General features: G+C 37.6%; 1 protein-coding gene across 1 annotated transcript in view; it reads right to left on the reverse strand.

Annotated features, from left to right (window-relative positions):
• Positions 1-609: 609 nt before the first annotated feature.
• The window catches only part of LOC138363434 (importin-7-like), a 25,857-nt gene continuing 1,466 nt past the window's right edge, over positions 610-25,000 (reverse strand). The window contains 16 exon segments of the mRNA XM_069322609.1: positions 610-831; positions 1,691-1,723; positions 1,726-1,788; positions 1,790-1,837; positions 2,817-2,908; positions 7,896-8,064; positions 8,998-9,153; positions 9,410-9,598; positions 10,646-10,765; positions 11,449-11,612; positions 12,318-12,463; positions 13,896-14,069; positions 16,307-16,491; positions 16,874-17,030; positions 18,779-18,937; positions 20,952-21,187. Of these exon segments, the coding sequence (XP_069178710.1) occupies positions 625-831; positions 1,691-1,723; positions 1,726-1,788; positions 1,790-1,837; positions 2,817-2,908; positions 7,896-8,064; positions 8,998-9,153; positions 9,410-9,598; positions 10,646-10,765; positions 11,449-11,612; positions 12,318-12,463; positions 13,896-14,069; positions 16,307-16,491; positions 16,874-17,030; positions 18,779-18,937; positions 20,952-21,187 (2,298 nt within the window). The 3' untranslated portion in view covers positions 610-624.

Here is a 25,000-nt window from a genome sequence, read left to right on the forward strand (position 1 = left end):
TAACTTTTCCTTTGAACAATACAGGAAACTTACAAATTCCAAGCCATTGCATTTTGGGTCAAATTTATCAGCCCTTCACTTTTTTTTGTTTTTTGTTTTGTTTTTAACTGCCAGGAAAATCCTTTATACTTGTTAAGTTATAGAATGAGATTACAGGAAAAATCATGGAAAACAATATTAGTTGTCTTTGGGTCTTGCAAGATGAGAAAATTTGTTGCTGTCAAAACTAGGTGATGCGGCTTCACTCCCCAAAGTCATGCGAGTGCCACTCTCTTACTGTGTATCGTCCATAGGAACTTTCAGGGAGGCCCTGCTGTTGTCACTATTACTAATATTCAATAATCCATGAATATTTTAGTTGCTAAGCTCAAACAGCAGTGTAGGAAGTCCAACATTAAGAGATTGATGAATTTATCATAATGGCCACACACTTTACAGAGCCCTGTCAACTGCACTTGGCAAACCTACCTTAGCCAATTTTTTCAGTAACCCAGATATGAAAGCAATCAAGGACACTATCATACCCGACCTAACTTTAGAAACTCAAAATGTGCTGAAGCCACTACAAGTGTTAATGGCCACAGCATGTCGTGACTGAAGATAAGCCACCAACACCGAACATTTTTAAAAGCCAAACAAACCTATCGTGCAAATAAACAAACTTGCCTGCAATAGCATTGTGCGCAACTCTGTAGTTTTGACTTCTCGCAGCAGTCGCTCTACTACCAGTTGAATTATTGACCCCAAACACTGGTTGATGCGACCCTGGCACTGCAGAACCACCACCTCAAGCAGCTTGGCAGCATGGCATTCATCATCCTCCGAACAGTCCTGAAAAATAAAGTATTGCATAACCAAAATCTTCACAAGTAATATTTTCCCAGTGAGGGAACATGATTTCACAGAAATAAACAAGGATGTCATTTTTAAAAGTCCAGTATAGGGTCATTCTATGACAGGGCCCAACATCAAATCCCATTGAATTTTTCTCCAAGTTGTGTTGGTCTCAAAAACCAAAATTAAAATTTCACATCAATCTGACATTTGGTTAACACTTTGGCACATTGGGCGAGAGAATGCCACCCCCCCACGGTGCACCACTAGCATTCCACAGGAGCGTGCGGTAATACTGAAAAGTGTATACTCTTTTCAACTTTGTCATCTCAATTCTCATCCTAGGTTTTTCAATTTGGTATCAATGTGTTCCCAATAGAATTCTCTACAGGACTAAAAGCATATAAAGTCCAAAAGCCCGGTATACCATCTGCAACAGAGAAAGTGAGAGCGTGTTACCCGGGAGCGTGCAAGAGCAATAAAATGTGTCCTTGCTTGCCTTATTTTATTTGTCTGTCCCTTCCTCTTTCTATTACACAATTTGATAATAGTCCAAGACGGACCGAAACATCGCTATGTCTGCATTTTCTGATGTGCGGTTTGGTCATATTTTCAGCCACGTTATTGACTCATCGTCTACATGCATACCAACTCACAGGAAAATTGAAAGTGTGAGCTAATTTCATTGGGGAAGGGGGGGGGGGGCCATGTCATAAAACAGCCCTATATTAAAGTATGCTTTGTGTTATCCATAACAAACAACACCAGGCTGACTGCAGAATAAATTATATATCCACTGGGCCATTCAACCAAACATTCAACATATTGACATATAAAAATGTCATGCTATACAAACCTGCGTTAGTATGGTCTTGCACATTTTCATATACTGCCAAAAAGATGAGCCTCGTTGCTTAAAAATGCATCCGGGTCAACAGTTACGTAATTATGCAGGGGCTGGCATCATCTCCGTGAAGTAGTCAAAGCCATCGTTCCGGAACATCTGCATGATAAGAGAATTTACCAAAACCTATTTGAAAAGTTGGATATACAAAAAAAAAAAAAAAAAAAAAAAAAAGATACTGCAAGAGCTCAAGCGATGGAATAATTAGCAAAGTGTTTAAAATAGACAAGAATAAATGGAAATAAATCATTCCAGTGAACTAAGTAAATCGTACACTGGTTGGCCGAGGCCACCCACAGAACTTCTAGGAGAATATAAATAGGTTTCCCTTTTTTGTCCCTACCGAGACTCCTTGTCAATAATTATACTCACTGCAATTCCACTTAAAATGATACACATTACTATGTCAATAAAGACTTCCATTCTGCAAGTTTCATTTCTGCTTGTTATCTCCATTTCTTTGTCACTTATATTTCCTGAGGCAATCCTCAGAAAATTTTTGGTTTCTCTAAAGTGAATGAGTACTAAATGGGCCAAGCAACTGAATACCAGGCTATAGAGGTTCAACACTAATTTCCAAAATGAAAAAGGGAGCACTCTTTATGTACTTTATACCACAACAAATTAACATTTTTAAAATGTACAGAAATTTCATTAATGGTGTAGTTCAAGTACCTATCAAAAGCCTTACGAGTTTCCAATGCATATAATAGGTACAGCAAATAACTTCTGTGCATAATATGCACAGTATTTTGGGGTCAGTCAAACAAAATTCCTTTTCTTCCAATACTTTCAAGTTGGTTTGTTACATTTTTAATTTCTAGCAAGAAAAAATAGGGGCTATACATTTACAATTACTGTATAGGGCTTAACGGCACCACTATATATTAAACCATTTTTTTTTTAGCACAAGAACAAAGTTGCCTATCACACTTAAAAGTCTGTAAAGCATGGAGTGGCTAAAGTCACTTTTAGCACTAAAAGCATTCAATTATGGTGGAAAGTGAAATACCAGTGGCCAAAGAGGCAACATTCAGAACAAACTCAAAGGGAAATTTATGAAGTCAGCTGCACTTACCTGATACATCATTTCGAAACATTTCCAAAGGTCTGGAGAGATTCTTGTACTCGTAAGGCTATAAATGAGTGCAAGTGCTTCTTCATAAAACTCTGAAGGAGAGAAAATAAAAATAGTGTCAGATATAAAAGGAATCTTTCTTGGATTTGTTCTGGCTAGTGAAAGATTAATTTTAACATGAAAATAATTACATACATAATTATTTGAAGTGTCACGGGACGTACCCCCAATCCTTGTGAAGGACAACTTTTCGAAACACTGCCTCCTTGCGCCCCGCCTTACAGTTACTTCTACTGGTCCCCACTCTGGATGTTCAAGTTCACAGTAGTAATGACTCGAAGTTGTGGAAGGATATGGTTTCTAGAACATCTGTGCACTCCACTTCTTAATCAACTATATAATGTGAGTATTTTCTTAAAAGAATGTCTCATCTGGGTTTCAATCTTCCACCCTTGTTCTGTTTCTCCCAATTAAAAGGGCCTGTTTTTGTCAATCCTGTCTATTCCTAAATATTGGCAGTACACAAACAGGATGACATCAGGAACAAATTTAATGTACAGTGTTTACCATAAGAGCTTTGGATATTCCCACACGTGAGCCAGAGAGAGACAGACAGACAGAGAGAGAGGGAGGGAAGGGACCCACAAGACTAGAATACAAATTATCAACAAGTACACAGGTACATACTACACCTGGACTACTACCCGTACCCGTACTTCTACCGAAACTGGACGAAACACTACCAAAACAACACACACTGGACCAGGGTGGAGAGGGGGGAGAACCACCAAAGCCCACAAGAAGTGACACGCAATATGGGAAATCATTCATATTTGCAAACATATAAGGTCTAAAACCAAATTCAAGAAATGAAGTTCATAAATGGCCCCCTAATAGAATTGAACTCAATATTTGGTGCATTTACAGAAACCCACACAAAATACCACATGATAGTGAAATATGGATCCCAAATTATAATCTATATAGATGTGACAGTAATTAGGGCAAGTGGAGGAGTAGGTCTGTATATTAACCACTTAACTGCACCAACCGAGAAAACTCTATTTTTTCATACCCATTCTAAATGTGTGGGGGGTTAGTTGTGTATGAAATGGACTCTTAGGACCTCCAGAGAGGGGCAGCCATCTTGGAAAAAAATCCCAGAATGCCCTAGGGCTGCTGGCTTGGTTAGTACTGAATGAGCAACCTTGGGTGGCGCACGCGTTTCTGGCTCCGAAACAGCTGTCTGACGCGGTGTTGAAAGATCGCGCTCTGTCGGTGAAATTCAAACCTTATTGTTTGAAGAACATAAGTCATAATTTTGGTGAAGCTAGGTGCAATAAGGACCTAACACAAAGGTCGGATGCAAGTTATACAGCACCTATGAGGACGATACAGCGACCATATCCAATTGTAGCTCTGAGCGCCACCCTGGCCCACCTATGCTATCTCCAATTTATTTAGATGATACATAGATGAATTGTTTTCTGCGTTCAGTGATGATGCATCTGATACAATAGCATAGATGAACAGTGTTAGCAGCTTCCATGGTGGTGTTTTCCAGATAATTTCAAGAATAGCTGAATCTCTTCTTGACTGACGGACACTCTTTGAGGCTAGCTGAATCTCTTCCTGTGTGGGAACCATACAAAGCGATCTTTTCACGACTACCTTACGTTTTACAAGCTTGGCTACAAAACACCTACAGGTACTAATGCCAAGGGTGTACGTGAGTGCGTTATTTGCAAGCACACAGAACGAAGAAACCGGAAGCGAAATCTATCTGTACTTGGTGCAACGAGAGCGAAGTTGCGCTGTGTACCATGGACTACTTTGTTGATTATTACTCACTTCCGAAGTACTGAGTGTGTAATACAGTGTTACTGTGTAAATGGTGTGTGAAACAATACATACTGTCTCCACTCGATCATCCGGATTATATGGGAAGGACCCCCAGCCGGATTTTCACATTTTTCGGATAATGGTACTTTTTCACCTACGAGTCCAAAAGTGACCATTTCCAACTATTTTTATACTACAAACATAATTTGAATTGCCTTGCCACATATAATTATTAAACATTCAATTAGAAACCTCAACTTACCTTGTTGGTGTTCGTCTTCTTGATTGATGCCACACATCTTTAAGTTAAGAATTCTTAACAATTTACATAACCTATACTAACACAATACTAAAATTAACACTTAAAATTATTGTACAGTTCATTAAGCAAAGTTAGTTTTGACTGCCAGCTACTAAAGCTTCAGTGGTTGAAGGCATTTGGCTTGCCTGTGACGCCTCACTTGTTTAAGGCACTTGCTTGTGCCTCACTTGTTGAAGGTGCTTGGCTTGCCTGTGGTGCCTCACTTGTTGAAGGCGCTTGCTTGCGCCTCACTTGTTGAGGGCGCTTGCTTGTGCCTCACTTGTTGACGGCACTTGGCTTGCCTGTGGCGCCTCACTTGTTGAAGGCATTTGGCTGCCTGTGATGCCTCACTGGTTGAACAACACGTAACTTGTCTTTAATTGCTAGGACAACCTTCTTCCTCTTAACACCTCCAGAACGATTGATGCTGCTACATAGTCTTGGCCATAAATGTTTAAAGTTACTATGAAAATAAAAAAGTTGTTTAAACAAATATTTCACTACTGGTGCAGCACTGTGGTATAACACGAGGGACGGGAGCACATGGGTTGACCAGTGTTGGACGGGCCCACTTGGGGCAGTTATAGTACGTTACGTAGGCCGCCAGGAGGAAAAAACTAAATATTTTTGAAGGAAACTTCAGCCTGTGCACATTGCTTTTAGGAAACTTATTTATTTGTTATTACATAATTACTAGTACTTATTTCATTTGTTTTTGGCTAAGATTAATTGTTCTAAAATTAATGGTAATTCCTGTACCCAGGTGGTCCCTCCCGACGCTCCCCTCCCACCCTCCCGACACCACTTACTCACCCCACCATGCCTCTAGAGCCACAGGCAGACGGAATTAATACGGTATGGCCGAATTTAACCTTTAAATTTAACCTTTAACAATTTTAATTGACTGTGATTTAATGGCCAAACCAGCTTTAAGAGTGATCAGGAGCCAGGTCACTAGTTTCATGGAAACCAATGGCCTCCACAATCCAGGCCACCATGGATTCAGAGTGGGAAGATCATGCCTCTCACAGCTACTTGACCATTAAGACAAAATCACTGAGGCATTAGAAGAAAAACAATGCAGATGTTGTATACACAGACTTTGCAAAGGCATTCAACAAATGTGACCATGGAGTGATTGCACACAAAATTAGGTCATGGGTATAACTGGTAAGTGCGAAGCTGGATACTCAATTTCCTGTCGAACAGAACACAAAGGGTAACAGTCAATCAAATAAAATCGAGTCCGAGCGCAGTTAAAAGCTCTGTACCTCGAAGTACAGTCCTTGCACCACTGCTGTTCCTTATTCTCATATCAGATATAGACAAAAATACAAGTCACAGCTTTGTGTCATCCTTTTGCAGATACAAAAATCAGCATGAAAATTACCTCTGCAGAAGACATTGAAAAACTGCAAACAGATACAGCAGAATCTCGAGTGACGATCGCCTCAAATGGCAAGCATTTTGGGTAACAATCGCCGATAATTCGTCTCGTATGGCGACTGCTCGTTTGTATAACACCAACCGTTCGGGTTGGGGACAAGAGGTTTACGAGCCTGTTCCTCCTGCCAAGGCCTCTGGGTCTTACCAGTGGCACTTTCTTACTGCCTTTCCCATAGACTTCCTTTTCTTTAAGGGCAGAGGGCTTGGAGGACGGGTCTGCCCCGGGGCCTCTGTTGCGGATTCCTGGGGCTGTGGGGGGATGCCTGCTAGCAGTTCTGGGGCGGTTTGCCACAGAACTGTAAACATGTATTTAAGCCTACAATGAATGTATGAATATATCTATAAAAATGTAAAACAATGGGGACAACCGAGGGAACAAGAATTGGCCCATATAAGGCAGCTCCTATATATAAAGGCCAATAGGCCATCTATAGTTCCTCAATGTTCAATTGATGATTACAACCCCAAACAGTTATGAAAACCGTATGAATCAGTATACATGTATAAATATCAGTATATATATTATAATGAAATTTTATACTATGACGATTGCTGATGTTGCAACACCTGCGACGATAACCACAATCAAGAAATGATAGCAGCATTTTCGTCGTTGGTCCTGGTAAACTCCACTACATCCATATAGAGCTATTATGTTCATAATAGCAGCACTGGTATAAAACCCAGGCAATAATACATTCACAATCGCCTTGAGAATGGTCCAGGATGGACTGAAACGTCGTCATCCCTTCACTTTCTAGGGTGTGGTCTGGTCAACGGGCAATAATAGTTTAAATCAAAGTATGATAACCGCACTACCCAATATTAGTCAACTTGTGAAAATAACAGCACTCTGAGGGGTGCAGTTAAAACGAGTGTTAAAAATCTACAAAGGATATTTCTACTTAAAAAAAAAAAAAAAATTCAATCAAGAGTGCGTTCCAAGCCATTACGACAATCTAGCACTAGGAAGGTCAGGATAAGGACTCTTCTCCAGCATGGAATCCATACTGGAGAACCTGAAGAATTTAGATATTTGTAATATGCCTAGTACTAGAATTACAGTGATTTATAGCAAGAAAGACAGGTTAAGAACTCATTCTAATATGTTGAGAAAGTACAAGGTCTCTTTGCAATTAACAGGTGGAAAGCACTAAAATTACAAGTTGGTTAAGCAACCTTCTCAATAAGTTAATGAGCAAACATGATTCAGTACTAACAAAGATACTCCAGTTACAAGAAGCTGCATATAAAGTATAGAGCACTAAACTTCACTTCATAAAAATTGATGGGCATCCATTTAGAATCTTCCCTTTACCATTATACATAATTCCTGAAATTATCAAGCCGACATGCAAATAACCTGAAATTTATAATTATATTTTTTAATTGAATAAATATAGCCATCTTGTAATCTTGGAAAGCAACAATTTGATAATATGTAATGGAATTGTATTTTTGAAAAAAGGAATATGGCAAAAAAAACTTACCCATCACATTTTTGGTGAGGATAAGACCAACAACTTGCAGTGTAATTGGTTCAATCTGTTCCATTATTTTAGGATTCTCTTCCATGCAGTTGATTAGGGTTTCAATTGTGCTAAGCAAGCCCATGGCTGTTATGGCCTTCTCATCTGCACCATCTTCAGCATCCACGACCTAGAAGCATAACAATTCTTGCTTTCAAAGCATACAAAATAATCACCACCTTCAATATACAGCCAAATTTAATGGCTAACAAATTTAATCAGTAAAGAAAAAATGGCAAAGCAATTTAAATAATGGACTTAAAAAATGGCAGTTGGTAATTAAGTTGAAAAAGGGACTAGGAACAATATCCCTTATCTGAACAGTTTACTCTTCCAGTTAGCTCTTTATATTGGTCATCTTGAAGTTATATTTGTATTGGCCCTGCAAATACTCCATTTTCAACCTTGGAATGGCCCAATACCCAATTATATGGCCTCAAAATATTAGCTCACTCATGCAAATTATCTCCAAACTAACATTTTCAGAAAGTGTTCCTCATTTTTATTTAGCACACCACCACCTAAAAGAGCACACAAATTTAATTTAGTAATAAATAGATAATATAAACTAAAGTAATTTGGAACTGAGCATGTTTATTTTCAAGATAAATTTTTAATGTCATTCACCAATACAGTTTGAAAAGGGCAGATAACAGTACTCTCAATGATGTCTGGTTACATTCTGCCCGAGTTACAAACTTTAATAAATACCTAAATGATAAATTCAGTTAGATACACGTTGAAAAACATCCATGGCTAATACAAGGTAAAAAAAAATTGGTAATCATCAGTTGGATTTAAAAATAAATTTAGGATCCAAATAAATAAAACATAGAAGATCCATGAACAAATCCACAAGGGTCGTGACGAGAATTCAAACCTACGTCCGAGAGCATCCCAGACGCTGTAACTTTTTGTAAAGCTGCTTATAACGCTGCTCTCTGACGTAGGTTCGAATCCTTGTCATGGCCTTTTAGATTTGTTCATTTGATGCATCACGCTATTGTGATTTGTGTGTAACAGAAGACCCATTCATTACAACAGAAAACTTGCTTTTAATCACCTGTTGGAATGTTGCTGCTAATTGAGTACACATTTCTACAGCAATTGGTGTCAGTTGGTCGGTGTAGGTGGTGACAATCTTGCACATCACATTGGTTAAATCATCATTTTCAGTCTCCTTTATGACCTTAAGTAGTTCTTGAACAATTGGTCTAATCTGGAAATCATAATAATTGCATATTCATTAGCTTGATACAAAAGTCAAAGTCACTTATTAAACAGATGAGATGAGGAAAAGGCATTTCTTTACAAATGTTCATATGCCCATTATTAAAAGAGCAGAGTGAAAATATTGAAACTTGTCACCAATATGGAACTTAAAGTTTACAATTATTAACAGGCCAATGAATAAATTTCTCAAGAATCGATACAACAATAAACACATTATAAAGTTAACAATGGAGTTCACTCACATTTGGTTCCACTATTTTCTCAGCTTTGTTTTGAGAGGCGAGGAAAGCTGAAAGAGCCATAGCTGCTTCTACCTTGACTGGTAGGTCGTGATCATTGAGTAGGGAATTCTGAATACAGTTCATGGCTGCCATAATGTTTTGATCCGATTTGAATCTAATCTCATCAAAGTTTTGCAGGATCCAACAAGCCTGAAAGATTTTTGTTTCATTAGATGTACAGTAGGTATATTTTAATTCAGTATACTGTACTGCTTCAAGAACTACCCACTAATTCATTTTTGGGAACAATTAGAATAAATAAATCAATAAAACAAAACACATTCCTGCATACATTGAGTGGAAATCATTAAGAAATTAACATGATGAATGTGAAAATATATAAACACGAAGGGAAAATGAACAAAAAATTATTTGAGCCCTTTTGTGTTAACACATCAGCAAAAGTATAATCAATGCAATATAGTACTTTAATACATAGGCAAGGAAAAGAAAGGTGATATTCGAGGTGAAAAACAATATCTTTGTAACATTGGTTCCTGAACATAAGAATATGTGGAAACTGCACAGTCCAATGACCAATACATGCAAGTTCCTACAAGTAATGTCCCTATGGGCATAGTTGTCTATTAATCATAAGTAATTACCTAAGTGTAGGTACAGGATGAGAGCTACGCTCGTGGTGTCCTGTCTTCCCAGCACTCTGTCATATAACACTTTGAAACTACAATCTACTGCACATCTAGCCGCGTCAACACGGGGCATAATCTAGCCTCTAGAGCCAACCTCGAAATACATAATAACAGGGGAGGGGGGGGGGGGGGACCTTGCAAAGTGAAGTTGTCTCAAATGGTCTGAGTATTAAATGAAATCTTTTCCTCATACAAGTAAGCTGTTCTCCTCCCAATATATCAGTTAAAAAAAGGGTGCTGCATGACCCAATAATAATATGCAACTTGTTTACACCAGCATACATAAGTATGGAAGTTTGAAACCAATGTGCATTGACTTTTTCCAGATATTGCAAAAACAGCACAAATAAATAAAATAAAATTATATATATATATTAAAAAAAGGTGGAAACTATAGTATTGGAGTTAGGAATTTCTTTGGAAACAATAAATGAACACAGTACTGTATTACGTAAAGTCAGCCAAAATAAATATTGTTAGCTTTCCTCTCCACATTTTACAACCTTTTACAAGATTATTTAAGACTAGAATACCACACTACACTTACCCGTGCTCTCATGAAGCCAAATGGACTCTGAAACTCAGGAAAGACATATTGGGCAATCATAGTTTCCATCTGATCCTTGTAGATCTTCTTCTTGAGCAATACACCTCCCATTGTGCCAATCTACATAAAGGAAAAGAAGAAAACTTGAATTACACTCATAATAGCTTTCCTTAAAATTTACAGTTATTTCTGAGCTATCACACTCGGTTACTCCCAAAAGACAAGGTCCTACTGCATCCCCTAATAAAGATCTCACCTAAGATAATATTCAACATAACATTCCAGCAGTAGGAAATATCGCTGCTGGTTGCATTATTTTAAGAGATGGCTATTCTGGTCCAATTGCCTAGTCAAGATCTTAGTATCTGCTCAAACTCCCATCTCAGTGTAAGGCAATCAAAATTGTTATGAACAAATGCTGGCATTCAAGGGGTTGCAAACTATGCACTGGAAGCTCCTTATAGCATGCCTCTAGTTGTTTTAGTTCCCATCTAGTACCTTAACCAAGTCCTCTTAATTCAGGTACTATCTCTACTGTGTTAAGTAACATCTTTACTGTGTTACGTAGCATCTCTACTGTAGTGACTAGCCTTATTGCAAATTTATCTTGTCTTTTTTTTCCTGAATGCTATTTTTAGATCTCCCAGCTTTCCATGTGCAGCCAATGTATACATGTCAGCATGAGCATCATGTGTAAAAGACAAGCTACAATATTTAAGAGAAGCTCGCAACTGGAAAACCATTTCAAATCAAGATAGATCCGCTTATTTAGTACAATAATGTAAGACTAAATATGCAATTACCATATGCATAACACCATCCTTGTGTCTTGGATCAACATTGGGTGTAGTCAACACTTGCATTAAAAATATCATAGTTTTCTCCAGCATCTCCTTCCTCTTACGCACAGTAGATAAAAGGAGCGCCTGGGCTGCTGTCACAGGAGACACAAGGTCCTCATATATATCTGCACAAAAGAAAAGTACAATATTAGTGGGACTTATTTACATATTGAAAGATATAAAATAGCATATATATGATACATAGTAGTTTAAACAAAATATACAATCAAAAATGTTTGTTACACAGTACTAATAATCTTTCCTCATTTATAACCAAACACAAGTCTTCAAATGTTGTAACAACAAAATTTATGAGCAGTGCCTAGCAAGATGCTAAACGTTAATATAACCTAAATCTTAACCCTTTCACTCCAAGCACAGGAAATGCAAAAAGCTAATCCTGAATAAAATTCAAACTTCATTTGCAAATAATGTGCAAGGTGCACTTTATTCATAAATAAGGAATGACTGTTCATTGAAATAATATCACCCTTTTGTTTCAGGGGTGGATTGCAAATGGAATCAGTTCCCACCACTGCTTGCCAGCAAATATATAAAACTTTTATGACCTGATAAAAAATGAAGTTGGTGATCATTCATATCTAGATTTGGACTCTTCAAACTATCCAGGATGCAACTCACTGCATCATAGCGCCAATCCTAATGTAACTCGGATGAAATTAATCCTAATTGGTCAAGGCCAGCTAATATGATTCACCTTACAAATAAGAATGGCTACCTACTCAGAAGATAAAATTAATCTGACTATTTCATGTCCAACATAATTAAGAATGTTTAAATTTCAGATTTACATCAGCAAGACATCTTACCAAATTTAACCCTAACATATTCATATGGGTCTGAATTCCATAGTTCTTGATCCGAGTCAGAATAGCACATTAGGGGGAAAAGCACATCTTGAACCACTGATAACATGTGAGGCTTCAGAAGTTTCCATGCTATAGACTGACCCACGCTGTAAAAAAAAAAAAAAAATTATATTGTCATTTAAATAGATTAATTTCTTGATAGCATGCAGTAATCAAGAATGGTATAACCATTATATATTAAAATACTACATAGTATTATTAAAATACTAACACTGGTGTAAAATATGCTGGCCTACTTGTGTGTACTGAAATCGAGATCGTCGTAACAGCCTTAAATCGTAGCTATTGTACCTAGTGCATCTATACCTCCCAATATTTTTCCTTTTTAAGTCATGGGAATATATTCCACCAGTGGTAGTTGGCTGAAATTCATTCCATTTGTTTACCACTCTCACCTGCTTGAGTCTTAATCCAATTTTCTATTCCTTCAGTATCTTATGCAATGTAATCATTATCTTTTGACCTATTTTCTCATGAGCTTATCTTATCTCTGGTACTCATCGCATGGCAAATCTTTTGACATTTTTCATTTTCTTCTTGTGCTTTAATAGGATAGTTTACTGCCGGAGCTGTACAAATCTTGCCAAATTTCTTTAAAGCCATTCTCATGTTAGCTAGTCTTCCTTACACGGCTGACATTGTATTGTTGTGTGCCTCTCGTGTTAAATCACAACCCAATATTATTCTTTTCGATACGTACATTTGTCTCCCTAATAAACTGTAATGGCCTTTTGTCTTCTCTGATCTAAACCCCCCATTCACTATGAACGATCTTTCCTCTTTCGTTGGCACTCTTCCAGGTGTCGACACACTGCTATGAAGTGTGTTAAACAGTACCCCTCTCTGCTACCAATTTTGGTTGTCTAGCGAGTGGTCTGATCCCACTGTATTCCTTGCATCTATTTCCACCAGGTGCCTCTATCATTTGCTAATATACTGTACCACAAATGATAGTTACGCCCATCCCATCTTCAAGGTCTAAAGCAGAAACAATATGCTCTCCCAACATCACACAGGACATGGCAAATCTTGAGGGAGTGGGATAAAGATAATTATCAGGTGAAATCATTAAGCAATTAACACTATAGCACTTTTGAGGGAGGAGCAGCATCACACGGTATCTCTTATTAGACAACCAATTGGCAGTGCAGGCCAAGCATATTTTACTTTAACATTTCAAACTAAAGTAATTTTTTAGATATACAGTGCATGTGGAGGAAAATGCAAAAACAAAATTAATTTTAAGGATTATCAGTAGGACATACTAATACAGTATGAATAAAGCTATAAGGATTTATTGCAAGTTAAACAAATTCTGATTCATAACCACACATTTTCTACTACTATGTAGCTTTACTGTATTTTGATAAGCATGAAAAAAAAAAACTTTATTTTCATTTTACTGACCATCTCTCAAATTCACCGAGATTCATTTATAAAATGTTCACAGGAGACACCCGTTCTCTTCTAACACACACTTTCGCAGCCTATGGACTTGTGATATAATTATGTACTCACCCCTGTTCCAAATAATGAAGAGTTTGCTGCAACACCCGAGGCGAGATGTAAATTTTATTACGATACAAGTCCAGGATCTTCATTAGTACCTGGAGAATGCCTTGTGTAAAGGTTTTGATAAACCAAACGGCAAACTGCTTGTATTCTTTACTTACTGTGCTGGGACAACCATATCTGCAATAGACAAATATTTAGGAAGACTGCATAAACATTGAATTTTATAGCTTAAACATCATTTTTCAGCGATACAACTGTACTCCAGATATTACTAATGAGAATAAAGAATTTGCAAAGGCTTCACATTTGCCTCCAAATGCAAACACCTTATCCCTTCCTACAAAATCTACATAATTAAACATGATAATGCTATTCATTAAAATCTTTGGAACATTATTTGAAACCTCCAGGAAGAATTCAACATAAGGCTGCCCTCCAAAACGGCACCATTCTAAGACAGAAAAGGAGCAAAATAAGTTTAAAACGTAAATATTACTTTGTTTTCACACAATACAGATAATAATGACAAACAAATTATTAAATTTAGGTAAATACAGGGTAAAGATGTTCCAGCAATTGCATGACGGCTCTACATGCTAGAGCCTTTAATGGTGTTAAATAGTAAGCACAAGTTATTTGTTTTGTCTCAAGAACTTTGAAACCACCAAAGAATGGCTCCTGGTAGTATTGTTTTCTTGAAGTGCTCTAGGTTGAACATGAAACCTAAGAAGTACTTGACTTGCTTAGGCAACGAGTTCAACCATACATCTAATAGCTTAAGACAGCAGTCGATTTTAAAAATATATTGATCCACATATCTAAAAATAAATAACCATTTAACCCTTAGACCGCACAATACATACATACAGTATATGATTTGACAAAATAATTTAACACAAGTTTTTAAAACTTGTACATACACTTTCCAATTTTTTTGGCATAATCAACTAGGCAAATGCTCCAACTCTGTCTAAATGATCACAGCCTAACTTGAAAAACAAGAGAATCAAAATTAATTTTAGAATTGAATATGGAAAACTTCAGATTTTCAATTCAGAATAAAAAATATGAACTATCACCAATTGTTCATTAATAATATTATTCTCTCAGAATAGCATATGATCTTCATTTTCATCAAATTAGAATATAGGTTTTCAGTATAGTTTACTGTAACAAAAATCATCAACAGAGCATTTGAAATATGCGGCCAATTTAGACAAAAAAAATTATAACTCCAAATGTATAGTTTATGAAAAATCCATTCTGAAGGGATTGCAGAACAGACAGCTGAGCAGACGTCAAAATAGTGAGAATCAGTCAAAAACTGGACATTTTGGAAGCCATTCAAAGTTGAAACTCTAGTTTCAGGGATAATTGAAGTTGAAGTTATCAATCATGAATAAAGGTAGTTTTAATTCATTAATTTAATTGTATATTTTAATTAACATTGTTTGGCATTCGTACTTGAATACATGAAGGTTGTAGGTGTGTTAAAATGAATTCAAGAAAAAATAACCCCCAAAAAACACAAAATATAGGTACAGTATATTATAATGGTTTAGGGGATATATTTAGGGTATACTTTATATAAGTGAAAATGCCCTACTATGGTCCCTAATCATCAAAACAACCTCGAGACAATGAAAATAGTTTGAAATCAGAACAAATCAGTCAAAAAACATTAAGTCCCAAGTTTTGGGAGTTGTGACTGATTTATTTGTTGACCAATTTCATTCTATCTTCACATAATTTGGAAAACATGCATTCTCCAGTATATAAAGGTTACAACAAAATCAGATAATAAACAAACGAGAAAAAACTAAAATCATTGATAATCATTGATTAAACATTGATGAAAGTAACATATAAACATTGGACAATGTATTTATATGATATATAACAAAATAAAGCATATTAACAGTTATTTATTATTATTTGAGTTGTTATGCATTACTCAGCAGTGATACAAAGGCATCAACTGCATATCCACTTTATGGACACTTCTTACTACTACTATTCTTTGAGTGTCAGACAGGTGCTTGCATCTTTTCATTACCGAATGATCCTTCAGTTCCAGTTATTAGCTGTTCTCCTTATCAACAAAATGTTCTTATTTTTGTAAATTTGTCTAAAATCAATTTCTGGAAGATATTTTGATGAAAGCTTCACGACACTGAAGCCAATGAGTTGGAGACTTGTTTAACTTTAAGTTATTATTACATAATTCAAATATTTTTCACTTGTATACCCCCAATATGCACGGTCTAAGGGTTAATTATCTTCCTAATGTCCTGGTCACAATATCTCTCCAACATTTTATGCTCTTCAACAAGTAAAAAATATTTACACAATGATACAATACAGCCATCACAACCCACCTGATCAAGTATCACCTACAAAAAGGTCATCCTTACCTCTCAAATATTCTAGCCAGGATATGAAGAGCCCATTTTTTAATCTTCCACCATGGTAAATCTGGTCGTTCTTCCTCATCAACTTGCAAAGTCTGATCTGGTACCAGACGATCTGCAACTTGCCGTATAACTTCCATCCATTCAGTGAACTGTTCACGACTCAGCAACTCTAGAGGCAAGTGGTACTGCAGAGAAAAAATTTTAAAGATGAAAATTTTCACAGATATTTTGCTAACAAGTAGAAAACCCCCTAATGCTTTGACCAAAAATAATACATACAAGAGTTGAAACAAATTACAGGGTAGTGCCATTAACATGTCATATTTACAAATATTTATTTGACTTTGTAATGTGTTTAACTAAGTACTGGTTAAATTTTCTACTTTAGCAAAATTGCCATTTTCAAAATATGGAGCAAGGCACAACATGGAAATCCCCACATTATGAAAAGCTCCCAATATATGTAGCTACAGACTACCTAAGAATAATAATTTTAGACATCAATATGAAAGTGTTAAATGGAAAACATTAATCATTTCTAACCAAAATCAATTTGATGACAATTACCTGTGTTAGAGCATAAAATATCTTTAGGACGAGTTTTTGTAGTAGTGTGGAATGCTCGGATGGGTCTGGCAGTAGGTGTACCATCCTCTCATAACACATTGGAAGTAGCATTCTCATTGCCTCGTGCAGTGGACCTCTATCTTCCTTCTTTTTGTATCTAGGAAAACCAAACTGCATGATTAAAATCTAAGCTATGAAATGCATTGCACTAATTTTTTGTTTTCCTTATTTTGTATCAGGGTCTTGGAAACTACCCAGGTACAGGTCCTAGTAGTACTGTGTTCCTGATTTGCTCTAGGTTGATTTTGTCTCTAAAACAGTATACATAACTGCTTCAGAAAAGATTATCAACCAAAAATAAAGGCCTCGGCAAATTCAAACTAATTTGACTAAAACATTAGACATGAGCATAATGTGGTAGTGGTATTAGTAATATTTCTAAACTGTTCTATTTGCTACCAACCTTTGGCTTTAATCAAATAACTTAAACTTAGGAGAATGCTGAAAGAACATTGTTGCTTATGAGACTGCCTTATAAATAACTCGAATCCCACTTATCCCATTTCTAACTCGTGTTGACTGCTTACCATCACATGACATTCTGGTTCACCCAGAGTGAATCCAGCACCATCCTATTGTCTGTAAATTTAAGGAAATTGAGATTTGCATGCAAATCCCTAAGAATGTCCATTGTTGATATCAAGCTACTACTGTATTAATAGTGATACAAATGGTATACATCATTATATAAAGGATTTTTGGAACACATCGCACTATCGCTCCCAAAAGTATTTATTCTAAATACCGAGTTCGAGAACACTTGTATCATTCATTCATCCATATTTACTATTTTTCTGAATACAAGAAATATTCAACATGTAACTACAAATTTCAGGAACTGATATCAGTCAGAATTTAGTTGATTTAAAAATGATCAAGGCAGCATACTTTTCAATTTGAAATAGTATTCATTCGCCAAAAAACAAAAAAATTTTTGTTTTAATATTTTAATTGTGCAGTGTCTGAAGTTAGGGAACTTTGGTACCATACTAAGATAAATAATGCCCAACATGTTCTCTACCATTGTCACAATCTTAAAGTCTAGATTAAGAAATCTTACATAACATGCTCTGCATTCTCACATTTTTAGTTTTTCTCTAACTCTTGCCATCCATATATACTTTGTCTCTTCTCTCATTCAGTTTACATTCACAGAATTCTGTCTTAATCCTACACTGTTCTTGGCACTAACTTTGTCCTATAAGCATTTCCTTTCATTCAAAATGTCAAACTGAGCTATATAAAAAAAAAAAAAAAATTCTAATAAAATATTTCTTGAATACCTCCCACATGGCAACAATCATTTAGTTAGTCACATGCAGAGACTAGCAAACTGAACTTAAGACTTTCAAATTTACCATACAATGTCATTGTATACCACTAATATCTGATCAGACAGGTTTCATATATTTCTCTTACCTACTTTATATCAAATATATTTGAATATATATTTTAACATTTTTCTGCAAAACATATTTTAATGCTTTTTTCTGCATGTTTATAACTGATATTTATTACCATTTCATTATCTTGCAACAACAACCCCCCCCCCCCACTGCACACTGTCTTAGTTATTAATCCTGTCTTAAGGAACACACACACATCTACAAAGCCAAGCTCAACCTAGATCTTGAGCACTTATGTACATTCTTATTCTTAACAAATGTATTAGTAGATAACTTTTTATTACAGCACATTTAGTGTGCAGCCCTTACTTCATACTGGAATGCCATGTGCATCCACCACATCATTCTAATTGCCCATAACTACTAAAACATCTTGGAACCACAACAATCTCACTCTCTAAATTAACTGGAATATGTACTAAACTAAATTTACACTCACTCAAAATTTTTTACAAGTTGATAAAGACACAGAAGACTGCCATTCCAGAGACTTGTGTCTGGATTCTGGAGGTATATACTTATTTTATCAACAATAGTTGTCCATCTTCCTGGGAAGTCGTGTTTCACCATCTGATATGTACACACAGCCAGCTGCACTCTGTAACATAACCAATTATTAGTTTAATCTCTGGGCGCTGATAATAATAGCCGACAACACCGCTGTGTTCAAGAAAAACATAGTTTTCTCCATAGAAGGGAAAAAAATCTTAAACAAAACAAAATTAACAATCTTAAAACTAAGATTGTTAAAATGTGTTCCCTGATCACGGGATAAATAATAACAAAAATCGTAGGCGACATATTTTGGCCGCAATAGGGCAAGGAAGTCTGGCAAGATTGTGGAGCTGACACAGTACACGTCCAGGGCCAGTCTCCTCCACCTGAGTCATCAGATGGGAATTGCCACAAAGATATTACTGTATTACCTAAATATTTCAATGTCTGATTTTTTTTGTAGTATTATTATTCAATAATGTGTAGTGTAATAAATTTATATAATAAAGTGTGTGAACCATTGCTATACTCAAAAGTATGGTGTGCATATTAGTGATTGAATTATGGTCATTAAACAATACAAAAATATTTTTGCCGTTTTTACACTACAGTATATACACACGTTATATAAAAGTATCTGCATGTTTTGTTCACAATAACGAACCATTAAGCTGGTATGGTGCATCAAAACAGCATAGTGGCCACCAACACACCAGTCAACAAACGACGCTGCCTCACTCGCCAACATTCCTCCTCCCACCATACTGTTCGTGCTGTTATTACACTATATACACATGCCTTATGTATGTATTTACATGTGTAGCATATTTAAACATGATAAAAATAGGGCAATAATAAATTATAAATGCTTTTTTAGCAGACCCTTTGTTGTCTACAAGCCAGAAGCCAAAGTCAATCCAGGAACTGCTCACATGCCAGGCTCTAGGCAACCTTTGCATCAAATAAGAACTTTCCAAAATACCAAGTCACCACAAGAAGTCACCAATACAAGGCTTAGAGTGAATAGCTCACATAAGTCCTCAAAACATCCAAGCATGAAACAGTGGCAATGAGGACAATCAAGGGCCAGTTCAGAGTCATTTCAATGCTCCAACCACCACCTACCTCTTGCCTACCTGTTGACGATTGCTAGGATCTGTGTCTCCATGGCCTGACCTCTGACCAGGCCTAAATACCTTGTACAATGACTAATCCAAATTCCATTTCACATCTCATATCCAGAAGAAATGCCAAATTAAAACCTATTGGTAAAATTAAACTTCCTTGCACCAAGAATCTAGACCATTCAGTACACCTTGCAACATTTTGAGACCAATGCTTACTTGGTTGCCATTACCGAGATCACCAGAAAGTGGATTCGAACACACCCATGGGTTCACGAGCTGCGAGGCGTGGATAGCGATTATCAGGAATAAACATGTACACAGAATGTACAAAATTAAGAAAATTATGATGACCAAACCCCACATCAGAAGAAGAAACAACGACATTTTGGTGTGTCCTGGACCTGAAAAGACGAAACGTTGTTTCTTCATCTCCTGATGTGTGATTTGGTCAAATCTCCAGCCCTGTTATTGTGTCATAGTTTGCAACAAAACTATTTCACCCTGTTGCAAGTCATCATTATTCCTAAAATAACAACTGTACTGTACATTATCTCTTTTCCCCATTTGAGTGACATCATTACAAAGAAAAAAAAATTCTAACAAAACACTTATTTACTGGCAGAAACAAACGTGGAAATCAGTGACATCATAAGACAAGCATGGCAACAACAGTAAATAAGGCAATCAGAGAAACCAGAATAGAAAAACAGAAATACCGGAAGGGCCCAGCAAACTGAGTTTAGGCAATGCACAGGAGACTAACAGGTGAAAATCAAAGTATTGGTCCAAAAGTTTCCAAGACAAGAATCCTAAGAAAAACATTCCTTCATCAAGCATCACTGTATTTTTTTGGTCATTAGATTGTACACAAATTAACAAGCAGATACTTTGGAATCCCATTTGTAAACAATCCTTCATAATATTTATCATTAAAAGATATTCAGTAATTAATTCATTGTTGTGTATTTTCCCACAAGCAAAAAGCCTTACCTCACCAAGTCTGGAGCATGGACAACTGCATCTACTATGGCATCCCGGATCATGGCACGATCTTGTTCATGTATATGAAAAGGTTTGGGTTCACCACACTCATACTCTGCATCCTTCCAGTATTGTGCCACCATATTTTTTAAGTAAATTACTCCTGCTTGACGTACAGGCATATCTAATTCTCCCATCATCACTACTTGAAGGAGGGCTGGTGTAAATCCAATTATTTTTTTCATCTGTAAAGATTGCAGACATAATAACTTTGTTAGAATTATTGTAGTTTTATTGTAATGACAACAGCTTGTTAAGAGTATTCAATGAGCAGGAATTACATGAAACTATTGGAAAAGATAAAATCAGTGCATAACTATTCTTTTTTTTTATTTAATTAGTAATGTGTACACATTTTGTTGCAAATGTTTATGGTATTTTATGTAAACATGACATTCACAACAGAAAAAGTGTGTATTTGAACCTAATCTGTAATAAAAAAAATTGTTAACTTCTTACACATGTTATGAGAAAAATAAAATTAATAGAATAAAGGATATGAAGAAATAAATGGAAAGTTTTAAAAAGAAGTATTTAAGGCAGAAGTAATATTCACGACTTCTGCATACTGTATACAGTATAGTATTGTATATGGATGGACCTACCAAGAAATGAAGCAAAAGTAAACCTCAAGTACCTGTAAAAGGAATCCCAGAGTTCTGAACCTCTGAGCTGCAAACATGCAATCAACACCATCCTCTGAACCTTCAAACCAATGTCTGCAGTGGTATGGACATCACCACGTAGCCTGCTTGCCCATATATAGTATCAGATCCAAACTCTGGCAGCATCTGTAGACAGTGGTTGTTACCATCCACCTGCCTACACTGCTCAGTCAAATCATTTTTGTCCTGGACTGATTAATGGTGAGCATAGTATCAAGATATTTTCTGGGATGGCCCTCAACAGCTTCCCAGTTCATTTGCTTCCATACTAAACACACCCAGAGGCCTAGGAGGCCTCTGAATTTCATAAGCCTTTTGAACACCATGGTGACCCACAATTGCTCCAAACCAAGTAAAAGTGCCCAGAAAGCACAGGTAAAACAAAAACTACATACTGTACTTTGATTAAAGAGAAAAGATGGAACAATGAAAAACTGTAGTTTGCCCAATGACAACAAATTAGGCACTTGTACCCAAGCACAACCAAGTAAGTAAAGTCATAGATTTAAACTAATGAAACACAGCTGCTGGAGAAATATAAAAAAACATTCTTTCACAAACAGAGTGATAGACAATTGGAACAAGTTAGGCGAGGTGGTGGTGGAGGCCAAAACCATCAGTAATTTCAAAGCATTATATGACAAATGTGCTGGGAAGATGGGACACCACAAACATAGCTCTCATCCTGTAACTACACTTGGGTAATTACACCACCAGGTGGATTCATTCGTGACTAGTCAGCATCATAAGCTTCCTGCCTATGCTAAATTTACTGCAATCCATTCCACTTGGACACTGCCTCTCCAGGCCCTGCTACTGAGTAGTTTTGGTAAACCTGACTCTGGTGATGTTTTCTCCAGTGTTCCTTGTTGGCATGTGAGAGCCCCTGGTGGTGGAAACTGTCATCTCTAACCCAAAAGGTGGGACACATATGGATGATCATTAACAATTTTGAAACATTCAACTCTTCCTAGGTAAACTCTGCATAATTTGACACACCAATGAGTGAAACAATGGTTATCTGCTTAACCACTGGCACATGTGTTTTCCAAACCCCACATCTTAGCAGAGACTATAAAATGCCTTACATTTTTCAAAGTATTATAATGAGAGGATGCTTAAGTTTTGGGAAAAGGGGCAGCACACGCTTTATATTAATACATCCAGTCTCTTGTAACTCCTGGAAGCAGAGTTGGATTCATTCAACTCGCCTAGTACCCCAGGTTTGATTCCAAAGCGGGAGAGAAATGGATGGATATGTTTGTTATACTCAAATTCTGTCAGTTGAAATGTAACCAATCGCAGGCAAGTAGGCCTCTGACGTCATGCCAGACAGAGGAGCATCAGCCATGCTCCCAGCAGCCTCAGTTATCCTCACAGACTCAGAGTAGAAGGACCTCGGCTAGGCAGATATATACCTTGCTATCTCAGTCAATAAATATATACAGAAGCGACTACTGTGTCTACCTTCTACCCGAACAAGGCAAACGAATATGTTTTCTTTCTCCTAATGCCACTGTTAACAGTAACTAGGTACCTGGGTTTTTCCATGCCAAATAGACACAAATCTGAACTCTTCTGTTGTCAATCTCCTTGCTAGCTAAATCTCTCTGACCTATAGATTCTTCTTTATGTTTAAGCCTCTCCAGCAGCCCTGTTTTCCGTGTGCAGTATACATTATTTTACCCTCCCTCTCCAACTTGACACTGGTAAATGCTCCAGATTTGGACATTGTAACAACACAGGATCAACACTTAATTTACATTCCTGGGTCTTCTCATATCCACCACTGGAAACGTGTGCACTGCCTTCAACTGGCATTCCTTCCTTCTCAAAACAGTTCATTCTTTATTGGAGGTCTTACCTGCTTGACGGGGTTCTGGGAGTTGTTCTACTCCCCAAGCCTGGTCTGAGGTCAGGCTCAACTTGTGAGAGTTTGGTCAACCAGGCTGTTGCTTGGAGCGGCTCGCAGGCTCACATATCCACCACAGCCCGGTTGGTCCGGCACTTCTTGAAGAAAACTATTTAGTTTTCTCTTGAAGATGTCCATCGTTGTTCTGGCAATATCTTTTATGCTTGCTGGAAGGATGTTGAACAACCATGGACCTCTGATGTTTTCAACTGTTTGCACCAAGGATTTCACAAAGACACTCTTCACTCCCGTGAATGTGGGATCTCCACCTGTTACTGACCAACACCTGCTTACAGTGAGCCTGAGAGCTGGCTCTCAGCTACCTTGTCCCTCACAGTTCTGGGTTACAGCAGCCATCACATGGGAAGGGAGCCAGGTCTGGGTGCAAGATGACATCCTGGTTAAAAATATGCCTTCTCTTTCCTTTCAAAACAGATCACTTAAAAATCATGGAGGTTCACATCGTTAGGCTTGCTAGTGTGGGACTTACTAGTGTTCCCTGGATGGATGGGATGCTTACTGTCTTGTTCCGATACACCCATGTTTCAGGGAACGAGTTTCAGTGTGTCACCCCTGCTATCACTTCTGGTCGTCTCTCTTTGGGCTAAACTTCAAGCACCTTCAGCAGGATAACTAACAATTTAACTAAACACAAATGCAATGGGAGGAAAATGGAGGCAGGGGGGGGGGGGTGAGTATATATAATAAAAAAAACTTCAAGGGCTTAAAAGATTTTGGCATCTTATAAAATTTTACCAGTTTGTAAAAGCAGTTTTCAAAATTTTGGGCATGTTATTTGCATTGCAGCCACCCTAGCCAGGTGCCCCAAAATCAGGCACCCTAGCCATGTGCCCCAAAATCAGGCACCCTAGCCAGGTGCCCCAAAATCAGGCACCCTAGCCAGGTGCCCCAAAATCAGGCACCCTAGCCAGGTGCCCCAAAATCAGGCACCCTAGCCAGGTGCCCCAAAATCAGGCACCCTAGCCAGGTGCCCCAAAATCAGGCACCCTAGCCAGGTGCCCCAAAATCAGGCACCCTAGCCAGGTGCCCCAAAATCAGGCACCCTAGCCAGGTGCCCCAAAATCAGGCACCCTAGCCAGGTGCCCCAAAATCAGGCACCCTAGCCAGGTGCCCCAAAATCAGGCACCCTAGCCAGGTGCCCCAAAATCAGGCACCCTAGCCAGGTGCCCCAAAATCAGGCACCCTAGCCAGGTGCCCCAAAATCAGGCACCCTAGCCAGGTGCCCCAAAATCAGGCACCCTAGCCAGGTGCCCCAACCAGGCACCCTAGCCAGGTGCCCCAAAATCAGGCACCCTAGCCAGGTGCCCCAAAATCAGGCACCCTAGCCAGGTGCCCCAACCAGCCACCCTAGCCAGGTGCCCCAACCAGGCACCCTAGCCAGGTGTCCCAACCAGGCACCA

Source organism: Procambarus clarkii, chromosome 11, assembly GCF_040958095.1.
Source record: "Procambarus clarkii isolate CNS0578487 chromosome 11, FALCON_Pclarkii_2.0, whole genome shotgun sequence".
Taxonomy (NCBI): Eukaryota; Metazoa; Arthropoda; class Malacostraca; order Decapoda; family Cambaridae; genus Procambarus; species Procambarus clarkii.